This window comes from Rhinolophus sinicus, chromosome 17 (assembly GCF_057876585.1).
Source record: "Rhinolophus sinicus isolate RSI-liver-muscle chromosome 17, RSI-T2T, whole genome shotgun sequence".
Lineage (NCBI taxonomy): Eukaryota > Metazoa > Chordata > Mammalia > Chiroptera > Rhinolophidae > Rhinolophus > Rhinolophus sinicus.
The window spans coordinates 99,134,421-99,153,784 of NC_142517.1; the positions used below are offsets into that span (position 1 = coordinate 99,134,421).

At 35.3% G+C, this 19,364-nt stretch overlaps 1 protein-coding gene across 8 annotated transcripts in view; it reads left to right on the forward strand.

The window, feature by feature from the left end:
* Positions 1 to 19,364, forward strand: part of USP25 (ubiquitin specific peptidase 25) — a 116,929-nt gene that overhangs the window by 83,111 nt on the left and 14,454 nt on the right. For 3 of the 8 annotated variants that reach the window (XM_019748900.3, XM_019748901.3, XM_088794179.1), the window contains 3 exons: positions 6,196 to 6,335; positions 11,239 to 11,349; positions 13,328 to 13,423. In XM_019748900.3, the coding sequence (XP_019604459.3) occupies positions 6,196 to 6,335; positions 11,239 to 11,349; positions 13,328 to 13,423 (347 nt within the window). The remainder of the gene's footprint in view (positions 1 to 6,195; positions 6,336 to 11,238; positions 11,350 to 13,327; positions 13,424 to 19,364) is intronic. The other 5 variants (XM_088794180.1, XM_019748904.3, XM_019748906.3 and 2 more) reach the window with 2 other exon arrangements.

Here is a 19,364-nt window from a genome sequence, read left to right on the forward strand (position 1 = left end):
GTATTTAATTTGGTGTGATACTTTCAAACTATCAAAGAAACCTAATACTTAAATCTCTCAGGTGTACACTAGGATTATGAGTGATTAGTGGAAGTAATACGAGGAAATCTTATTGATATAATCCATCAGTGATTTTCTTTCCTCCCTGCAAATCTTCTCAATAAAAATAAAACATAAGAGCTACTAAAATCAATTTTTCCTGAGTGATATTCCAATAAGAATATTATATAGTATTAATTAAATCAGTACTTATTCCTCTTCTGTTAACATACGACCAAGAAATCCATAGGCATCACTTTTCCAGTACCATTCATTATCTTAGTGCAACCAAGTGATAAATAATGGGAAAGTATTATTTGATCCATCTCATGCTACCTCCCTAACCTGCTTACTGCAAAGGAGAGCTTTCACTTATGTTTACAGATGTCGCCAACAGTTCTTTACCACGGGTGTGTGCGTCAGAATTACCTGGGGAATTTTCTTCTGGGTGTAAACACCTTATCCATCTAAGAGCACCTAAGAATTACTGGGATCAGAATCTCTGAAGGAAGGGTCCAGAATATATATTTATTAAAAGATCTTCAGATACTTCTGAAGTGTGCCTCTGGGTAGGAGCATGGCTCTAGGCTGTATTTATAAAACAAATTAATCTGAAGGAGAGAAGAGCTTTGCCTGAATTATTATTTTACTTGTGTTACTCCTATCTTACTAACAAAACTATTTCAAGTCCTTACAATATACATAGCATACCCAAATTTAAAAAAAAAAAAAAATTAAAAAAAAATAAGGTAAAAATGGTTAATATTGGTATAAAATTATTCCATAAGATTTCATAAATTTACCTCAAGGTGGCATGCAGAATTGGCTCTGGGACTTTTCTACAAATACTGCCTACAAGTGAAAAACAAGCTGGTGTTCCAGGAAAGCACAGCTGGTTTCTAAAAGTAAGACCTTGTGGAAGGAACAGTGTTCTCAGCATTCTCAACTTCCTTGAAACAGGGCCTGGGTGATGTTCCTGTGTAAATTTGCAGAATCTAGCACAATAAAAGACGTACGGTAGATGCCCTTTGAAAGGTTTCTGAATTGAGTTCATTCCCTACGGAGATTTCAATGAGTTACCTAGGGGTGGTCCTCGGCGTATGGGAATGCCAGCATTTTAGAAGTAGAGCCAAAATAACTGTACATTAGGGAACCAGGCTAGAAAAACGTGTAGTACAGATGTAACTCTGTCCTAAATAAATTTTAGGTTTAACTCTGGTTCCTAAGCCTCTACGCCACCCCCCATTCCCAAGATTCTTTTTGTGCTAGCACCCGGGAATCTGGAGTTTTAAAAGTTTTGGAGATTATGTGCAGCCAGCCTAGCGTGGCTCTCTATAGGCTGCTTTTGGGGACTCAACTGATTTTAACTACGTTCCTAGAAATGAATGAACTGCACATTTTTTAAGCAGTCCTCTTTAAATATTCTTCTGGATGTGACATGAGTATGACTCATTAGTTAAGTCAAAGTATTAGATACTCTGGGAGATATGAGATGTTGCCTCTTTTTTTGTTTTTATCGTTAATTAAAGAGCAGATCCTTACACTTTAACAGAACACCAATTGATTGTCGAGTTGACCCTCTTAAAATGTTGACGAGCATAGCCAGGAAACGTGCTTCAGTAGAACACTCACAAGCCTCCCAGTCCCTGACTTCAAAGGCTCAGTCTCCGAGTGCTCAGAATGCTGGGTCTTCTGTAACGGCCAAATAGAGAAATGCAGCCTCTGCATTAGGAACGTACGTCATGGCCAGAAAAATCTTTCATGTGGAGGGTAGCCATCCACAAATCTCAGCGAAGCACCCATAGAACAAATAAATAATTTGAGAGGTACGTTAGGTACAGGGATATCATATACCTCCATGGAGAACTGGCCATTTAGGGTGAAATGAGTGCATTTAGGAGTTTGTAGCTGTAGGTAGAGAGCCAAGGAAGACTTCCAGGAATTAAGAATAAATGATGCACACGTAATCACCCACTGTATTCCGAGTTGAAGCCTGAACAATCCTTTAAACGGAGGGACCAGTCAGTATATGAAGTGCCAGTTAGAACAGAAAGAAAACAGCATGGGCCTTTGTGCTGAGTGCCTACCATTTACATAGGCCAGCAATGATGAGGCTTCTGTAAGGTTACAGGATGAACAAAAGTCATTGTGGGTGTTTACACACACACACACACACACACACACACACACACAGCCAAACTTTTTGTCCTGCTGTTGTTTTTAAGTAAGAAATGGAAGTTGCCTAAATATACTAAATATACAGTAGGGTATTAGTTGTATTAGCCATCCATACAGAAGAACACAGTATAACCAGAAAAAAATTATATTGACATAAAAAATACTTGCTATATTAAGTTAAAAACAGTATATTCAGAATAATTTTTTTTTGTTTGAAAAATGTGGGTAGGTAAAGTCTAGAAATACATGATACTAAAAATATTAGTAGCGCTGATCTCTGAATAGTGGGAAGAGCGTTTTATTTTTCTCACTTGGGTTATTTATTTATTCTAGTCCACATGTTGTTTAATCTTCTAGTTTGACAAAATGAAGCGAAAATTTATTTTGTTTGTTATGAGGACCCTCTGTTGCAAGCTGACTCTTTGTAATTCATTGAAGACTGCTTCCCTTTGAGAACCTGTGTTTCATCTAAATCAGATGATTCCCTATTACTCTTATAGGGAACTTTCCTATTGTTTTTCAAATATCCTTCATTTTAAAAATGTCCTCAAACTGTCAGTATTCTTGAAATTTAGCTTATTCTTTAAGACCTTCCTCAAATCCCAAAGTCTTTATGAACACCCCCCCTAAAATTACTCCCATAGCAACTCTTATTTTTATCTCTTGATCCTAATCTGTTCTCACTACCAAATTTATGTTGTATTTGTATTTTAATTTGCTTACTGGTGTAAAGACTCATTAATAGCCAGGATTTTACTAATCTTTTATCTGTCCTTAAAGTGCCTTTGCATATGCTATTCCTTTTGCCTGGAATCTTGTTTCCCATCTTCAAGTCAGTTCTCTCTACAAATCCTTCAAGACTCAGCTCAGTTGGCATTTCTTGTAGAAAGTCTTTCTTAACCTGCAGTATCATCCCGAGTGTGTATATTGGGTCCTCAGTGCTTCTACAGAGCCTTGTGCATAACTCTATTACTGCATTCAGTACTTTATTTTGTAAGGAAGTTTATAGTTATCTGATTTTAGTGAGGGTTCCTCAAAGTGAGTGAATTTTATGTCAGTTTTTTTTCTTACATTGTCAGCACCAAGCACAGTACTAAAAATGGCAAAAGCTCAATAAACATGCTGGGAATGAAGTTTGGGTTTTTGTTTTCAAACTCCCAGATCTCGAATCCTTGCGGGTTTCCCTACTGTGACTACAGCACCACTCAAGTTAAGTTCTCTGGAAGGTTATAAACAGGGAAAACTCGAGAGCAAATAGTTCTGTATGCCATGTAGGCACAATCATTCAGCATTACTCATAAGGTTTTTAGACCCAAATTCCCATGTAGACGGAAACTGTGGCCCCCGTGACATAAGGTGTGTTGGCTGCTGATCACATGAAAGTACTCCTGCTACTAAGGACTTATATTCTACTGTCCAGGTTTCGATGAGTTAGACCAGTGTCAGACCAGATGGATTTCCTTGCCCTCGCTGCATTAAGCTCACTATCAATCAGTCATTGATGTTTCATCTATTGCAGTGAGAAGAGACAAAGGGGCAAACACAAGCAAAAGCATTATCAGTGAGAATCTTCTCTGTTAAGCCCTAAAGCCGCTAGCTTGAGCCTCTTATCATGAACCCTACCAGAAGCAGAAGCCCTGCGAAGCTGGAGGTGTAGCCTAGGATTTTCTTTACCTTCTCCATTATAGAGGCCCTGAGAGAACATCCCAGTCCGGTCAGGAAATACAGAAATGAGGACATTTCACTTCGCTTACCTTCCCTCCTTATCACACACGTTGTAAGCATTTCTCCCTCTATCTAGTGTCCTTGTTATAGTGTATCTCACCTGCCAAAACTGGGAGTCACAGTCACATCCGGCCTTCAAACCTATTCATATCCAAAAATGCATCTTGAATCTAATCAGTTCTCTCCCTCTATTGCTCTCTGTTACCCAAAAACACAATCTTATCTTGCTCCTGTCACTCTAGTCCCTTCACTGATTTCAATTTTACTTTCCTCTCTGATCCATTCTTTACATGTAGCTGGAATAAATTTTTTTTAACTTGCTGTGTTGCCATTGTATTGAAAACATGCATTCACTTCCTTTTGCCCCCAAAACTTAGGTGGTTTTTGCCCCTGCCTACTCCCATCTCTTGTCCTGTCGCTCCTCTTCATTCTTCCATCTGGCAGACCCACTCCATCATCCTTCAGCTAAAGAGTCATGTTATCTCTTACCCATCATTCAGATTACCCCTACCCCATTTTATTCCTAGAATGTATTATTGTAAGACTGGCCCAATTCGTGTGTCTGATTCTTTGATTAATGACTTCTCCATAGTTGACTGGAGTCATCCTGGGGCAGAGATTAGCTGTATTGTTCACTCAGAATCCAGGTCCCAAGCCTGGTACCTGGCACACAGTTAGATGCTTAATTAAAATTTATTGGATAAATGGATGGCCATGCATTGGAATTGTAGTATTTTTCAACCAGTATTTTACTTTGAGAGATTTTTTAAAAAGTAATCAAATATTGGAAGGGATAACAGGAACCCTGTGTGTCCCACCAGTTGACTGAGGAAGGACTCACTTAACCAGGCCCAGTATCCTAGAACATTTCAGTGTGCTTCCTGATTCCTCACATCCATTCATTCATTTACTTGTTAATTCGTTTGTTCCATTAAGTCACTGTGTGCTTTAGTATATGCTAAGTGTTGAAGAACTTGCAATGCAGAAAGGAAATAGCACCCCTGCCCATACAATCCAGCAGGGAATATGGGCTCGAAACAAATGCTTACAGTAACAATGAAGTCATAATTATGGTGCTGAAAGTATGTTACTATGAAAGTAACATAGAAAGTATGTTACTTGAGAGCAGTGGTTCTGATGTGGGACTGATTCCCCCGCCCCGGGGGCATTTGAAATACTGGATACACTTCTGGTTTCACACCTGGGCAACAGCACTATTGGCATCTAGAGAGTAGGTGCCAGGCTGCACAAGACCACCTTCCACACCAGAGGATCTGAACGAGAATGTCAGTAGTGCCAAGGGTGAGAAACCTGCTCTAGAAATGGAGCAGTCAGTAATACTTTCTCAAGGAAGTGGTGTTGAAGCTAAAGGATGAGGTAGTAATTAAATGAGGGGAGTGAGAGTGGGGGAACATACAGACAGAAAGAAGAAAATGAGGAAGGAGTGAAGGTTGGAAGTAAACCTCCTCTTTGATGTAGTTGGTAGGTTGAAACAAGGCTAGTATCTGTCCCTTTTTCAGCAAGGAGCGAAGGCCCAAGGTGACGTTGGAGAGACAGGAAGAGGCCCACTTCAAGCCTTTGGCGTTGTGTCCGAAACAGCCAGGCACTGTTTTCACAGCACGCTGGTGCGTCTGTGGGTCTGGACATCAGAGCGTAGGTAGTAGATACACCTTTGGGAGTTCTTCGTAGGGATGATACTTGACGTCTTGAATTTATATTGGTATCCCCTTGCCCAGTTGTAATTGGTTTTCCTCTGACAACACTCTACCAGGGGCAGGTTCAGAAAAGACAGATGGTTGGGTTCATTCAAGGTTAGGGTTTTGTCAAGTAGGTGTGAAGAACAGCTACTATGCTTTCTGTAGAAACCTAGTACAGGATTGTTGTACAAACCAAATTCTTTTTTTTTCCTTTTTTTTTCCCCCCAGGTAGAATGCTAGTGGTTTTCCAAAACAAGATTTTGGTATTTATTATGACAGAAAATTTTACTATGAATTCCTTTCATAAACTATAATGGATGCTTTCTTTAGTAATTATTTGATTGCTTTTGGATTTTTTTATTTGTGTGTGTGTGTGTGTGTGTGTGTGTGTGGTAACTTCTGGGGGAAATGCTGTGTGTTGACAGATATATCACTTTAAATAGAAGAGTAAAATGGATTATTGTGTAACTTTGAATTAGAAATATGTAATAGAGTCATCTTAGTATAGACGCTCTGTGATTTTATTAGATATACAATTGATTCTTTTCTCATGAAGCGCAAGCTGAAGAACCAGAATATCTAGAGCAGCCATCAAGAAGTGATTTCTCAAAGCACTTGAAAGAAGAAACTGTTCGAATAATTACCAAGGCATCACATGATCACGAAGATAAAAGTCCTGAAACAGTTTTGCAGTCGGTAAGAACTTTTCTTTTAGCCTCTGAGTATAGACTGTTCATGCCGTTTCCCAGCAGTGTGTTGGAGCGCCACCGTCTGGGATCCAGAGACAGGGCCCAGGGATGGCTCTCCCTCCCACACGATCAGACTGGGAGTCGCCTAACCCCCAGGCTCTAGCTTTCTCAGCTGCAGTTTTAAAAAAGGCTTTTTAAAAACTAAGTATCTCTATTCCTATAGAGAATTATGAAAAATTCCAGTCATAGACTAAATTGGTCATTTGATTGGGAATGTAAGAGGAATAGCATTTGACATTACAAGTTGACCCTTGCACAGCGCGGGGATTGGAAGCGCCGACCCCTGCCCAGTTGACAGTCCACATACAACTTTTGACTCCTCAAAAACTTAACTAAGAACAGCCTACTGTTGACCAGAAGCCTTACCAATAACATAAAGACTCGATTAACACATGTTTTGTATGTTATGTGTATTATATACTGTATTCTTACAATAAAATAAGCTAGAGAAAAGAAAATGTTATTAAGAAAATCATAAGGAAAATACATTTATAGTATTTATTGAAAAAAAGCCACATAAGTGGACCCGGACAGTTCAAGCCCGTGTTGTTCAAGGGCCAACTGTATTTCTCCTGTCCCTTACCCCTCCTTCCATCTTTAGTCTTATTACATTGGAGTAGTTGGGAACATAAGGTATCATTTTCTTGTTCCATGGAATGTTTAACAATAAAATGCTAGATACTCTAGGTTAGAGTATTATTGGCAGGATAAATATGATCTTACAAAATGGTTCATGCACATTTCAGTAGTGTCCCATACAAAAATTGTCATCATTCTCCTGTTTTGTGGTTCTCAGATGTATCTTTTTAAAACAGTAAATTGAGCACATCAGTATTACACGTTTTCAGTGAAGATGACATTCTGAGATGTTTTTTCAAGACTGTGGTACTACACAACCATTCAGTTGCTGTGGTCTTTGTTTGTTTGTTTTTAATGAGCACAAGCAGCTCTAATACAGATAGCTGATTTTAGTATTGGAAGATTCCCCTCCTAGAGAATCAAAGAGAACAGGACATAGAATTTTGAACACGTAATTTTCTACTTCGTCAGTAAACTTAATTTGAACAATGGCCTGCTAATTGCAGTGAGGTCTTTAATATGGTAAGACCTCAGTTAACCAAAATGTTTAGTTAATAAAAGTGTTGCTTTCATTATGTTTTGATGAATAAAATAATCATATATTACTTTATTTCTTGTTTAAAAAATTTTGATTATACAGCTTCTTACCATAAAAAATGTATTAATATAATAGATTGTTTTTTTTATCATTCCAAATTTTCCAAATGCTAGAGACTCTAAATGACCTTCAGATGAACACCTGCTAACTCTGAAGCACTTGCTGGAAAATGCTTCTTTAAATGAATCTGGGTTGACTAGTTCTTGGGGGATGGTGGAAGAGGAAAACCTAGGGAGGGACAAAGGACAGAGAAGTAGGTACAAGGGAGAAATGTTTCTGCTGGATATAAAAAAAGTAATTTGTCGTGGCATTTGCTAATTAGAAATTTCATTTGTTAGAGCCTACATTATGATTAATAAGTAGCGTCCTTTCAACTGGTATCAGAAAGCCAAAAGCATTACTTAGCTTAAATGTAGAATCAGGATTTTTTTTTTTCAGTTTGGCTAATCATGTGTAATTTAAATTTGTCAAAATCAACACTTAAATTTTGATTACTTAGTTTATTAATATGGATGTCATTTTATCAGCTAGCACCCTACTGCTTTACCTTTACTTGAGAAAGGAGGATGGCATGGAGAGAATATAATAGACTGCTAACATAAATATTTTTCCATTTGGCTAATCTTCTGGAGTAGCGCCACCAGTTGGCCCCATTGTCTTTATATATAAATCCTGCAGTACGTCTAAGCATGTGTTAATCGTAGCTGTCTGAAGCAGCCTGTGTTCTTGGTCTCATGGTAAGATGCTTAGAATTAGGATAACCAAACTGGGTTTTTCATTTAAAGGTATACTTCTAGAAACTAAATCGAAAAATGAAGAGTCTCAGACTTTGGGATTAAGTAATCCTGTATTTTAAATATTGGTTCACTCTTACTAGCTGGGCAAACTTGAATAAGTTGCTTAATTTCTCTGAACTTCAGTTTTCTTTTACATAAACTGGAGGTGATTGTGGGATTAATTCAGATCATTTTTTTGAAAGTGCCTAGCATGTAGTGTAGGCACTAAGTAGCTATTAGTTTCCTTTTGTTGCTTAAATCCTAATCATTTCACAGATATGCAACATTTTAAGCTCCAACCTTAGTGTAAGAAGAATGCCCTGGAAAGCTTGGACTCACAGAAACCATAGAAAGATACTCTCCAAAGAGTTAGACAGCTTGTTTTTTTAGAAGAATGTCCTTAAATTTAAATGAAATATTTCAGAAATTTTGAAAAATACAGAAAAGTAGACTCCAAGAAAGAATCATGCATAGTCCTGCTACCCAAAGTTAAAAACACTGTTAATATGTTGGTGTCTTTTCATTCATATTTTTAGATATACAGATTTGGAATTTATTTTTGTAGTTGAGTTACTACTGCAACTAAAATTTTATATCTTTTCTTCTTTTAATCACTTAACGTTATGCATAACCATTTCCCCATAATATATATACACTCTTTGTAAAAAATGTTTGATAGTTGAGTATTCCATTGAGTGATTAAATTCTTGTTTACTTACCTATTCCCCCATTGCATATTTATTTCTATGTCAATTTCTTCAGCTTCCCCATAGTTGAATTACTGATAACAGGTATGAGCATATTAAGAGGGCAACAGTGGTTGCAGTCATACAGCTTTCTAACCACCCTTTTATGCGACCACTTTTTAAAAAAATCATATTTATTGGATTTCACGCAGTTAACAAAAATCTTTGTATTTTAATTATTTTTGCAACTTTTTAGCTGAGGAACTTCTTTTTAATCCCTTTCAAATTCAGTCTTTGGTAATGTGTTTGTTCATAGAGGGCCTGACAATAATAGAAAAAGATAAACATACATGTACTCGTACTTGACTTCAGTGAACCCTTAAATTCTTCATATGAAAAAATGTTGTCGTACGTTAGGGTATCTAAACTTGATGAACAATACTACAGAATTATTATATGTATGCAAAGCTTCTTCACCTTTTCAACTTTCACCCATATAATTGCATCAGTATTATTCTGTTGAAACGATTCTGCGGTAACTGGAAAGGTTTATATACATTAATTTTTTTCTAAGTGCAGTTTTATTCCCCAAAGGGAATGTATTATTTTGTAAGGATCACTATTCTACGGAATACATTTCCCAGTTGTTAGTTGCCTTAAATTTACATTTTTCCCTTCTTAAGATAGTATTGTTTTGGATTGCTTTGCTTGTGAGAAATTTTTTCACCAAAAAGTCCAGACAAATTTCTTAATTTACTTACCTGCTTGTATTTCACTCTTGTCAATGGAGACCTAGGACAATTATTATTCCTCTCTAAAATTCTAGAAAGATTAAAAATTCTTTATTAAATGTCTTGGGCCAAGCGTATCTCTATAGGATATCTGTGAGAGTAGTGTTGTGTTAGAATTATTCAAATCTAAGAAATTTAAAGTAGCATAATAGTATCATAATATTGGTAATACCTGTAATTTATACAGCAACGATTTTGTACCAGGTATTGGGTTACCTGAATATTATCTCTCATGGTCATGACAACCATGCAAGTTGGTTATTTCCTCTTGAAAAACTTGAGGACTCAAATAAAGTAAGGAAATATTTTCTTAAAATGTTATGGTTAAAAATAGCATTTCTGTTCAAAGGAATGGCCGTTAGTCTTGTCTATTAGTTCTGGGTTTTTTTGCTTAATTAAATTCTTTCTGCATATATACTTCTGGAAAGTCAGAATATGATCACATCACTAAACTGTACCTATATTTTAAAATGAAATAGAACCCTTTAATTGCTCTTATTAAAGTTTTCTGTTTATTTGTATGTCAAAACTAAACTTTATCTTTGCTTAGGAAAACTTGCATAGTGCAGTTTGAAATTACTTAAGCAAGCTGCTTTGAACCACTCTAAGTACTTTTGAAATTTGTTTATAGGTAAAGAGTGAATATGCTAGTTATAAATCTATTCGGTAAAATAAGATTGTTGTGAAGTCTGAACAGTATTTTGAATGAACCGTGTTAGTGTCTTTGGGTGAACTTTTCTGGATTTCATACTGGCTTCCACTCTATTAGTGTAGATTAGTGAAATTTATAGAATATGTTAAAGAAAAGAAAAAAGAAGTCTGAGTGAAAAATGGTTATCACTTTCAGCAGCTTTTCTAAAAAACGAGAATTCATTGGACACTTATGATGTAAATATGTGGTACTAGGTCCCATAAGCTGTTACAGAGTGCGTTAGTGAGTTAAGCACAACAGAGTGTGGGTATGAAGTGGGTATACGATTGATTCCTGGGAAGGGTAGAAAGGTAAAATTCTAAGAAAACCTACAAACTCTCCTAGGTTCAGAGTAGGGTCGTATTTTATTCTGATGGAAATATGAAGAAGGACTTTATGGAGGTTATTGGAATTTTAAAAACTAATATAAAACCTTCAGCAATAAAGACAGCAGTAGGAAATAGAACTCCACAGAGTATTGTTTTTAAGGATTAGGAGTCCAAGATATTGTGTGGATAAAAAATGAAAACTTAGAGATGCAAAGGGAAAGCTGGAGATCTTGTATTTCATTTGATTAATGCATTTGCTCCTAGTACTCAGTTTTAGGTGGTTTCATTTCGTACTAAGCAAATGCAAGTATTTTCAAAAGACTCAAGAATCTCTGCACATAAACTGGATGCTTTCATTGTTCTCTTTTCTAATGTTCATACTAATGATTTTCTTCTACAGAAACCTGAAAGTACCACAAGCCAACCACCTAACCAGCAAGTTGTAGAGGTGGCGATTCCTCATGTAGGGAAATTTGTGATTGAGTCAAAGGAGGGGGGTTATGATGACGAGGTACCTTTATTGTAGTGCTCTGCACGGTTACTACTTATGTTCTGCTATTTAATACACGTACTCTGGGCATGCTTCACCATCACACTTACGTCTATTGCTGCATAACATACAGCTTTGTCACCCATGGTCTGAAATTGCCTTATACCAATTTCTAACAGAACTTTGAATTTCAAATGAAAATTTAAGTAGGAAGCTTATGGAATTTACCAAAATAATAGTTTTATGTTTCTGGTATGAATTATTTTATGCAGACATAGGATCAGTTTACTCTCAGGTTGATAGATTACAGTAACTTTTGTTTAATTAAATAGCAAAATTTTGAGCATAGACAAGTAATTTTTATTTTCCTTTCCTGTTTTCAGTAATTTATTATAAGACTTTAAGCACCATTTCCTGCCAGAAGAACCTACATCCTGATTGCGACTAGATAGTTGAAATTTTTGCTTATGTAACCTCCGTGTGACTGAATTGAATGATTCATCAACATTGCTGAATGTTGATATAAAGCCAGTGTTTCATACACAGTGGAACCTCCATCCTATTTTGTCTTATCCCTTCACTGTTAATTCTCAGCTACTTAGTTTTCTAACAGTATGGAAGCATTTTTGCTTCTCATGATACAGTTTCGTCCAGATGAAAATGCATTGCTAGTGTTGTTTCCATCAGATTGTGTCCCCCCCCTTTTTCACTTTTCTCTAAAGACTCTTGCATTATACTTTTCCACATTTCATGGAGGGCCCGGAAAGCTGTTTCTGAGTAGTAACAACAGAGAAGACCTTGGATTCCATATAATTCGTTAGTTTTAGTCGCATGGATGAGAATTGAATATATATTAGTTTTTTCCAAGTAACTTTTTTCCAGACGTACTCCAAGGTTGTGATAAAACTATTATACGAGAGTTAAAATGTCTTTATGACACTAAAATCAGGTGTCATAAAGATATTAGTATTGCTTTGTCAGTGTAAGAAAGCATGGCCATAAAGAGCATAAGAAGCAGGTTTGTGAGATAGGAACTTGTCAGAAGGATTTTCTGAAGTACTTAATGTTATTGCAACTCTCAGTGTATAATCCAAAATAAATACTGTATGAGTAATAGGCTTAGTGAGTCAGAGGTAGTGGTAGTGGATCCAGTATGATAGCTTCATAGTGCCTTGAGTTATTTCATTTTGCAGGTATTTTTAAATGTAAACAACTAAGAATAATAATCTATTATGCAAACAGTATACTTTAGTATTTAGTACTTAATAGAAGTATGTGGTTCCAGTTAACTATTTTAATGCTGTGTTGGTGCTTGGAAATTATGGAAACTGGCATGTTTTTATTAAAAATGTTAATTTATTGATCAAGCACCTGAGTGCTTATTTTAGGGTGAGCCTTCTGGCATTTGAAAAACTAGAATTGTGATTAATCATTTAACACTGTCTTTTGTGCAAGTGCTTATGCTCCTGGCAGAGTTTTGTTTTGTCTTTCTAATTCGTTGGAGTGACCGTTTAACAGTGCACACAGGGCTGCTGCTTGTGGGTGTTCAGCTTGTACGGTTGTGCAGAGATGCCTAACAGAAGTGGAGTTGAAATTGATCTCATACTGAGCCCCAAGCCTTAAAGAAGAGGCACCTTTAAAAGAAAAAAAAAAAAGACTGTTGCTATTTTTAAATGGTTCTCTCCTGAGCAGCATATTTGTCTAAGTTGTCTAGAAGGGGGTGTCTTAAAATTCTTTGGTTCAGAGAGGATGCCTTTTTGCACTTTGCACAAAGGAACCATATGACCTAGATGGTGGCCCCGCCTTGTGTGGATGAGTTTGAAAGCTACTTACCTGTACATTGGATCTCATGTGCTATAAAAAAATGCAACATTCTATTTTTAAATAGTGAAAAACAACGGGCTTTTAACTTGCATGTAAAGAAACTATTTTGGTTTTGTTTTGTTTTGTTTTTTTATGTTAATCGTTCAAAAACTCTTACTTTCAATCCCTGTAACAGATCATGATGACACCGAACATGCAAGGTATTATCATGGCCATAGGTAAATCCAGGAGTGTGTATGACAGGGCTGGTCCCGAAGCAGGGTTCTTTAAGGTACAACTGACGTTTTCATTTTGTTTCCTTGTTTTTTTAAATTAAACTTCCTAAAGTGTTTTATTTTCTCGAATTGAATTTGGCTTCCATGGTCCCCTGATGCTCTGGGGGTTTCTTTTATGCATGACTCTGAGGCTGATTTTCTTTTCATCTAGATAGTTCAACAAAAACAAAGCATTTTATCCGAGTTACCCTAAGAGTGTACCTCTGATTTGTTAGCAGAAATTTAAATTGTGTTTTTATTTGAAGGGAATAAAAGGTATTGATGAGCTAAACTAGGAACTGAGTAACTGTTTCTGATAATGGTTTATTTTTTCCTCATTCATAATACTATTAGTATTATAATATTTTTCTTTAATTTTATTATGTGATACTGAATTGCTTTCTTTATTGGGTTGTTTCTAAAATGATTTGTTCGCGTATTCTCTTTATGTTTCCTGTTCACTTCTGCTTTCCCTGTAGTAAATTTTTGATACCCTTGTCATTTCAAGACATGTGAGACCATCAAGCTGATGCATTATTCCGTGACTTGGTCTTTTTTCACTCAATAACAGATCTTTACAGTGTTTTCATTGCAATATTATTTGCTTTTGCATATTTGAACAGTGAGAACACCATGTATATTTTGTCATTTTATTTAGATTAACCAAAAATCTACCAAATTTTTTCACTCCTATGACCTTTTTAGTATTTGTTTTCTATATGAAAAAACAGGTTTATTGAGGTATATAGTTCACTACAATAAGCTGCATGCTCCTTTAACATTAAACATCTAAAATTTTCTTTTTAAAAAATTGCCATCAGAGAACTAACTCAGTCTTCAAAAAAACTGCTTATGTTCAGTATGCCTTTCAATATATAGTATAAATCAGAGGTCTTGTATATGGCAGCCTGTAGTAATAATAAACACTTTGGGCGTTACTAAGATTAGTGTGAGCAGCCATCCTGGCATGCCCAGTGGGGTTTCCTGGGATACAGGAAGTTTAAGGGTATATACTGTGGAAGCTCCAGCACAATGGTCCCTGGATGAGTTGATCACCCTATTAAGATTCCCTTAAGAAAGTTTAAAAACTTGCTCTTTAAAAAAAAAAAGAAAGAAAACTTTATGTTTAAAAAGTCATCCTTCTTCCTAGGTAGTCTGCATTGTGGTGAAGTTACCTATCGTTTACAGTGCCATTGTCACTTTTTGTCAAGTTGCTTATCTTTATGTTGAATTGGGAGTTGAATTTTTATTGAATTAATTCTTGTATTTGTTTTTAACAAGACAATTATACATACTACAAACAACTGACATCTCACCCCCTTCCCCCATTGTGACAGCTTTCAATTTTATCTAGTTCTTTTAGCATTAATTCCATAACTTTATGTAGAATGCTTGTGTTTTTATGAGTCTTAGTTTCCACATTTTCTTTTAATTCCCTGCTATGAGATGTGAATGATGAACTTCTCCTCCTGCTTCACATACTCACTGACACATAACAGTTTCCATCCTTCCATATACACGCGCGCACGCATGCGCACGTAAAAATCTTGTTTTGATTAAACCAGAATTTTTTGTATTATTTCTATGTGTTTTACTCAGGATTGAGCTGAGTCATAAACGTTATTGCTTTTACCTTTTTTAACCTCAGCTCTCATTTTCCTTGGAATTAGTTGTTTTGTTTTTTGATTTGCTTAATTTTCTGTTTGTATCACTGTTTCACTTCTAAACTTTCCACCATTTGCTTAAATCTCCTCTTATTCTGTTTTTTGTCAATTTTATCTTCTTGGGGACATCTGTTCTGGGGCTTTGTGACTCCCTGTCTGCACTGGTTTTCCTATTTTCCTGATGGATAACTAATATCTTCATATATCCATTCACCGTCACCCTGGACATGCCCTTTGCATCTTGTTCTGTATTTTCTACATCTCATACCTTTCTGTTTTTTGGTTTACCCTCTAATTTTTATTATTTGCGGCAGCAAATCTCTGAAGTTTATATTTGTGTACAGTTCACCCATCTGTGATTGAGGAATTTATGTGTGTAATCTTATGTAAACATTATGAGTTGTTTAAAATTAATGTAATTTTTTTGTATAGGTAAATGGCTAGAATTTGGAAAATTCTAGCTCGTAATATATACTTTTAGAAAATCTGTCATGTAAGTAACAAAAGTAATATATACAAAGTGCAGTCATTCGGTAATATAGAGGTGTCTAAAATACGTACATAGCACAGTAACGTATGATGGCCACTTCTGTCTTCTTATTTTCCTTAGATATAGTATATTTTTAACTTTTATTCTTTTTAATTCTTAGTTTATTACAAATTGAGGGAGAAGGGTGTTGTTTTTTTTTAATATCTCCATCGCATTACCAAAAAATCTTTGTTGGGTTTATTTTATATTGGCTTTTTAGCTAAGAGAAGCAGCTTTTCACACGTGCCTAAGTACTTCTAGATACGGTGTTCCTTATGTGTTATGAACAGGCGAGTTTTTTATGTGTTGTATATGTTTGCTAGTGGTAAAACCCTGTGATGAAAATGTTAGCTTTGTTTACTGATAAAAACGTAAGTTGCAAAATGAAATACACAAGTGCATCAGACTGAGCAAGTGGACTTGCTAAGGTTTAGCCTCTGAATTAGGAAGAGTTACCATCCCAGTCACTCACAGTTACTATTTCAACCACGGGCCCTTCCACGTAGGAATCCGCCCCTGTGAACATAATATGAAAGAATTAATAGGCAGGCAGATCTGGAAAAATATATGAGGAAAGACAGTTACCTAGATCCTTCTCCCAAATTAACAATTTGTTAGGATTAGTTTTCATTGTTAACAGAAAATCCCTAAATAGTAGTGGCTTAAAGACAGAAATTTCTATCATGTAAAATGAAGTCCAGAGAAAGACAGTGCAGGGCTACTATGAGGAGCAAAAATAAAAGCCAGAAGGAAAAAAAGAAATAATATTCTCCAAGTATTAGTTGCTTGTATGTATGTACAGGGGTGGGAGTGGGAGGGTAATAAGATAATTATGATCGTGGGATTAATTTAATTTTTTTCATTTACCTTAAAAGACATTCAAATTTCTTTTTGTATACTTTTTTCAATACCTATTAAAGTGCCCTTAGTATTTTAATGAAATAGTAACACTTTTATATTATGAAACTGTTTTTTCTTACTAGTTATTTCATTGCTTTATATAAATTGTTACCAGTTGACATAACTTTATCACTTTTTTACTTTTGAAATGCGTATTATTATTACACCTTTGTTAATTCAGTAGATATAAAATATACAGCAGAATAGACAGACCCAAAGAGACAGACTTATGAATGGTAATTAATATGGGGTAAAGATATTATTTCAAATTAATATAAAAGGGATGCATTAGTCAAAATTTTATGTGTGGATTATTTGGTTATTTCTCTGTTAGAGAAAAGAAAATAACACATCTAAGAATCTAAACAAAAAGTAAAATCATGAAAATACTAAAATTAACGATGTGCATAATTTTGGAAGTGTTCACAGAGCCCCAAATCCATAAAGAAAATATTGCTATATCTTACAAGATTCTAAAAATTCTACACAGTAAAACACTAAAAACAAATTTAAAGATAAATGACAAACCACAAAATACACTTTGGAAGTTACAGATGAATCAAATTTCTTAGCAGATCAAATTATCATTTAATTTAAACAACAACAAAAAACTTTGAGGTTCCTTATTTTAATGAGAATGTATCTAGTGTTTTATTATTAAGTATATTGTTTTTTATAGATCCCTCATATAAATTTAAAAATACTGTCTTAAATTCATAATTAAGATTTTTCCTTTAAACTGATTGGCGCTTGAATTCAGAAAATTTTTAATACATCTATTTGAGATGCTAAACAGGTTTCTCTTTAATCCTTAATCCTCGGAATGTAGAGATCTTAACACTGACTTTTTTTTAGTCATTGTAAACATTATCTGTTCCTATATATTTTTTTTGTATACAATGCAGTTTATCAAAAATGGATATGGATGTTGGGATCTATGTTCACCGATAAATTGATCTGTAGTTTCTTTTTTGCATTTGTCAATATTTGATACTCAGATTAAACTAGCTTTGTATAATCATTAAGGAGATTCTCCCCTTTTTTCAGGCTTTGGAGCAGTTTATATATCATAGAAATCACCTGGTCCTTGAAGATTTGACATAACAGCACAGCTGTAAAACAGTGTGGGCCTGATTCCTTTATTGGGGACAGATCTTGGGCACCCTTTTCAGTTCTGTAGTTTTGCTGGGTCTCTTCAGTTTTTCTACCTCTTAAAGCAATCCTGGTAATTTGTATTTTCCTAGATGATCATCTGTTTAATCATGATGTTATAGTTTATTGGCCTAAAGTTATATGTATTGTTGTTTTATAATTTTTTAAACTTTCATCTGTATCTTTGGTATTATCACCTTTTTCATATCTGGTGTTGAGTTTTCTCCCATTTTTTTGGTCTTCCATCTAGCTTTTTGGAGTGAAAAGGTCTTTGCCTGTCTATATCCAAGTGCTACATTATTTTATTTTTTTTCTACTTTATTTTGGTTTATTTCTTCCTTTACCTAGCTTCTTAAAATCAATTTTTTTCTGTTTTGCTTAAGTTGGAATTTTTCTTTCACTACCAGTCTGGCTGTGTCCTATAGACTTTGATATCTCATATTCCCAGTATTAATATAATTTTGATTGTTTCAGCCCAGGAATAATTTAAAACAGTATTTTTAAATCTCTTTAAGTATTTAGTTTGGGAATTATCTTCAGTTTTAATTCCTATCTGTATCGCCCTGTGGTCAAAGAACATAGCCTGCGTGATTCTCATCTTCTGGAATGTGAAGGAGGTTTCTTCATCTCCTGGTACACTGTCAGTTTTTAAAAAATAGTTCATAAACATTTAAAATGTGTGTGTGTACACACACACACACGCACACACATCCCCCTACATATGTGCTCTTTGTACTCAACCTTATTTTAGAGAGAAAAGCATTAAGAGTTGGAGAACTATGTGACTGGTTTTATGTCACTATTAGTAAGTGGTATACTAGCTGTCTGAATCTTAGTCTAGCCAATTTTCCCGTTAGTGTGTTGTATGTTTGATATCTTCTAATGTATATGTAGAGTTACATCAAAATAAAGTCTATAAGAAGTTACAAATTTAGAATGTGATTTTATGATTCAGAAAAGTAAAAAATGTCTAGGTAGAAATCGTTTGAATCTTTAGAACTGAAGATTTCAAGAGAGACTTAAACTAGTCTTATTAAATGGGTAACCTGTGGATAGATAGTGAATAAACAAGAAAGGACATCATGCATGTAGAGCACTTAAGAAACAAAGGCACTTGTGCATCCATGGGGAGACAAGCCTGACCTGGCTGAAAGGAGGTCTGTGTTGAAGAGTCATAGGAAATAAGACTAAATAGGTAACACTGGGCCTGATGAGCAGGACCCTGTTAAAGGTCTGGTGAGAAAGAGGTTAAAAAATTAAATACAAAGCAGTTGCATCACTTAATGACCAGTGTCACATTTCATTTTGTAAATATGTGGTGGTTTCATTGCAGTATCTGTGATAATTAACTTAAATAATTGCCTTCTTAGGCAGCCAGATAGTATTGAAAGGACGAACGTAATTCTAAGAATAAATAAAGGATCCAGAGGAATTAGTATGAGGCAGATTTAACAAATCTGCAGTGTTAACTTTATTCAGTAATGACAGATTGTGTAGAGCTCTGCTAAACACATCAGCATGGTACCCGTGCTGGGAATTGGAAGGAATAGATAGGTATGAGTGCAGTATAGTTTACAAATCAGGACACTATGGAAGCTCATAATAAACAAAAACTGAGGAATGAATTGATGCTGGTAAAAAGTTGTGTGTGTGTGTGTGTGTGTGTGTGTGTTTGAAAAGTACTCCTAGAAATTTAGACATGCTTTTCTACCT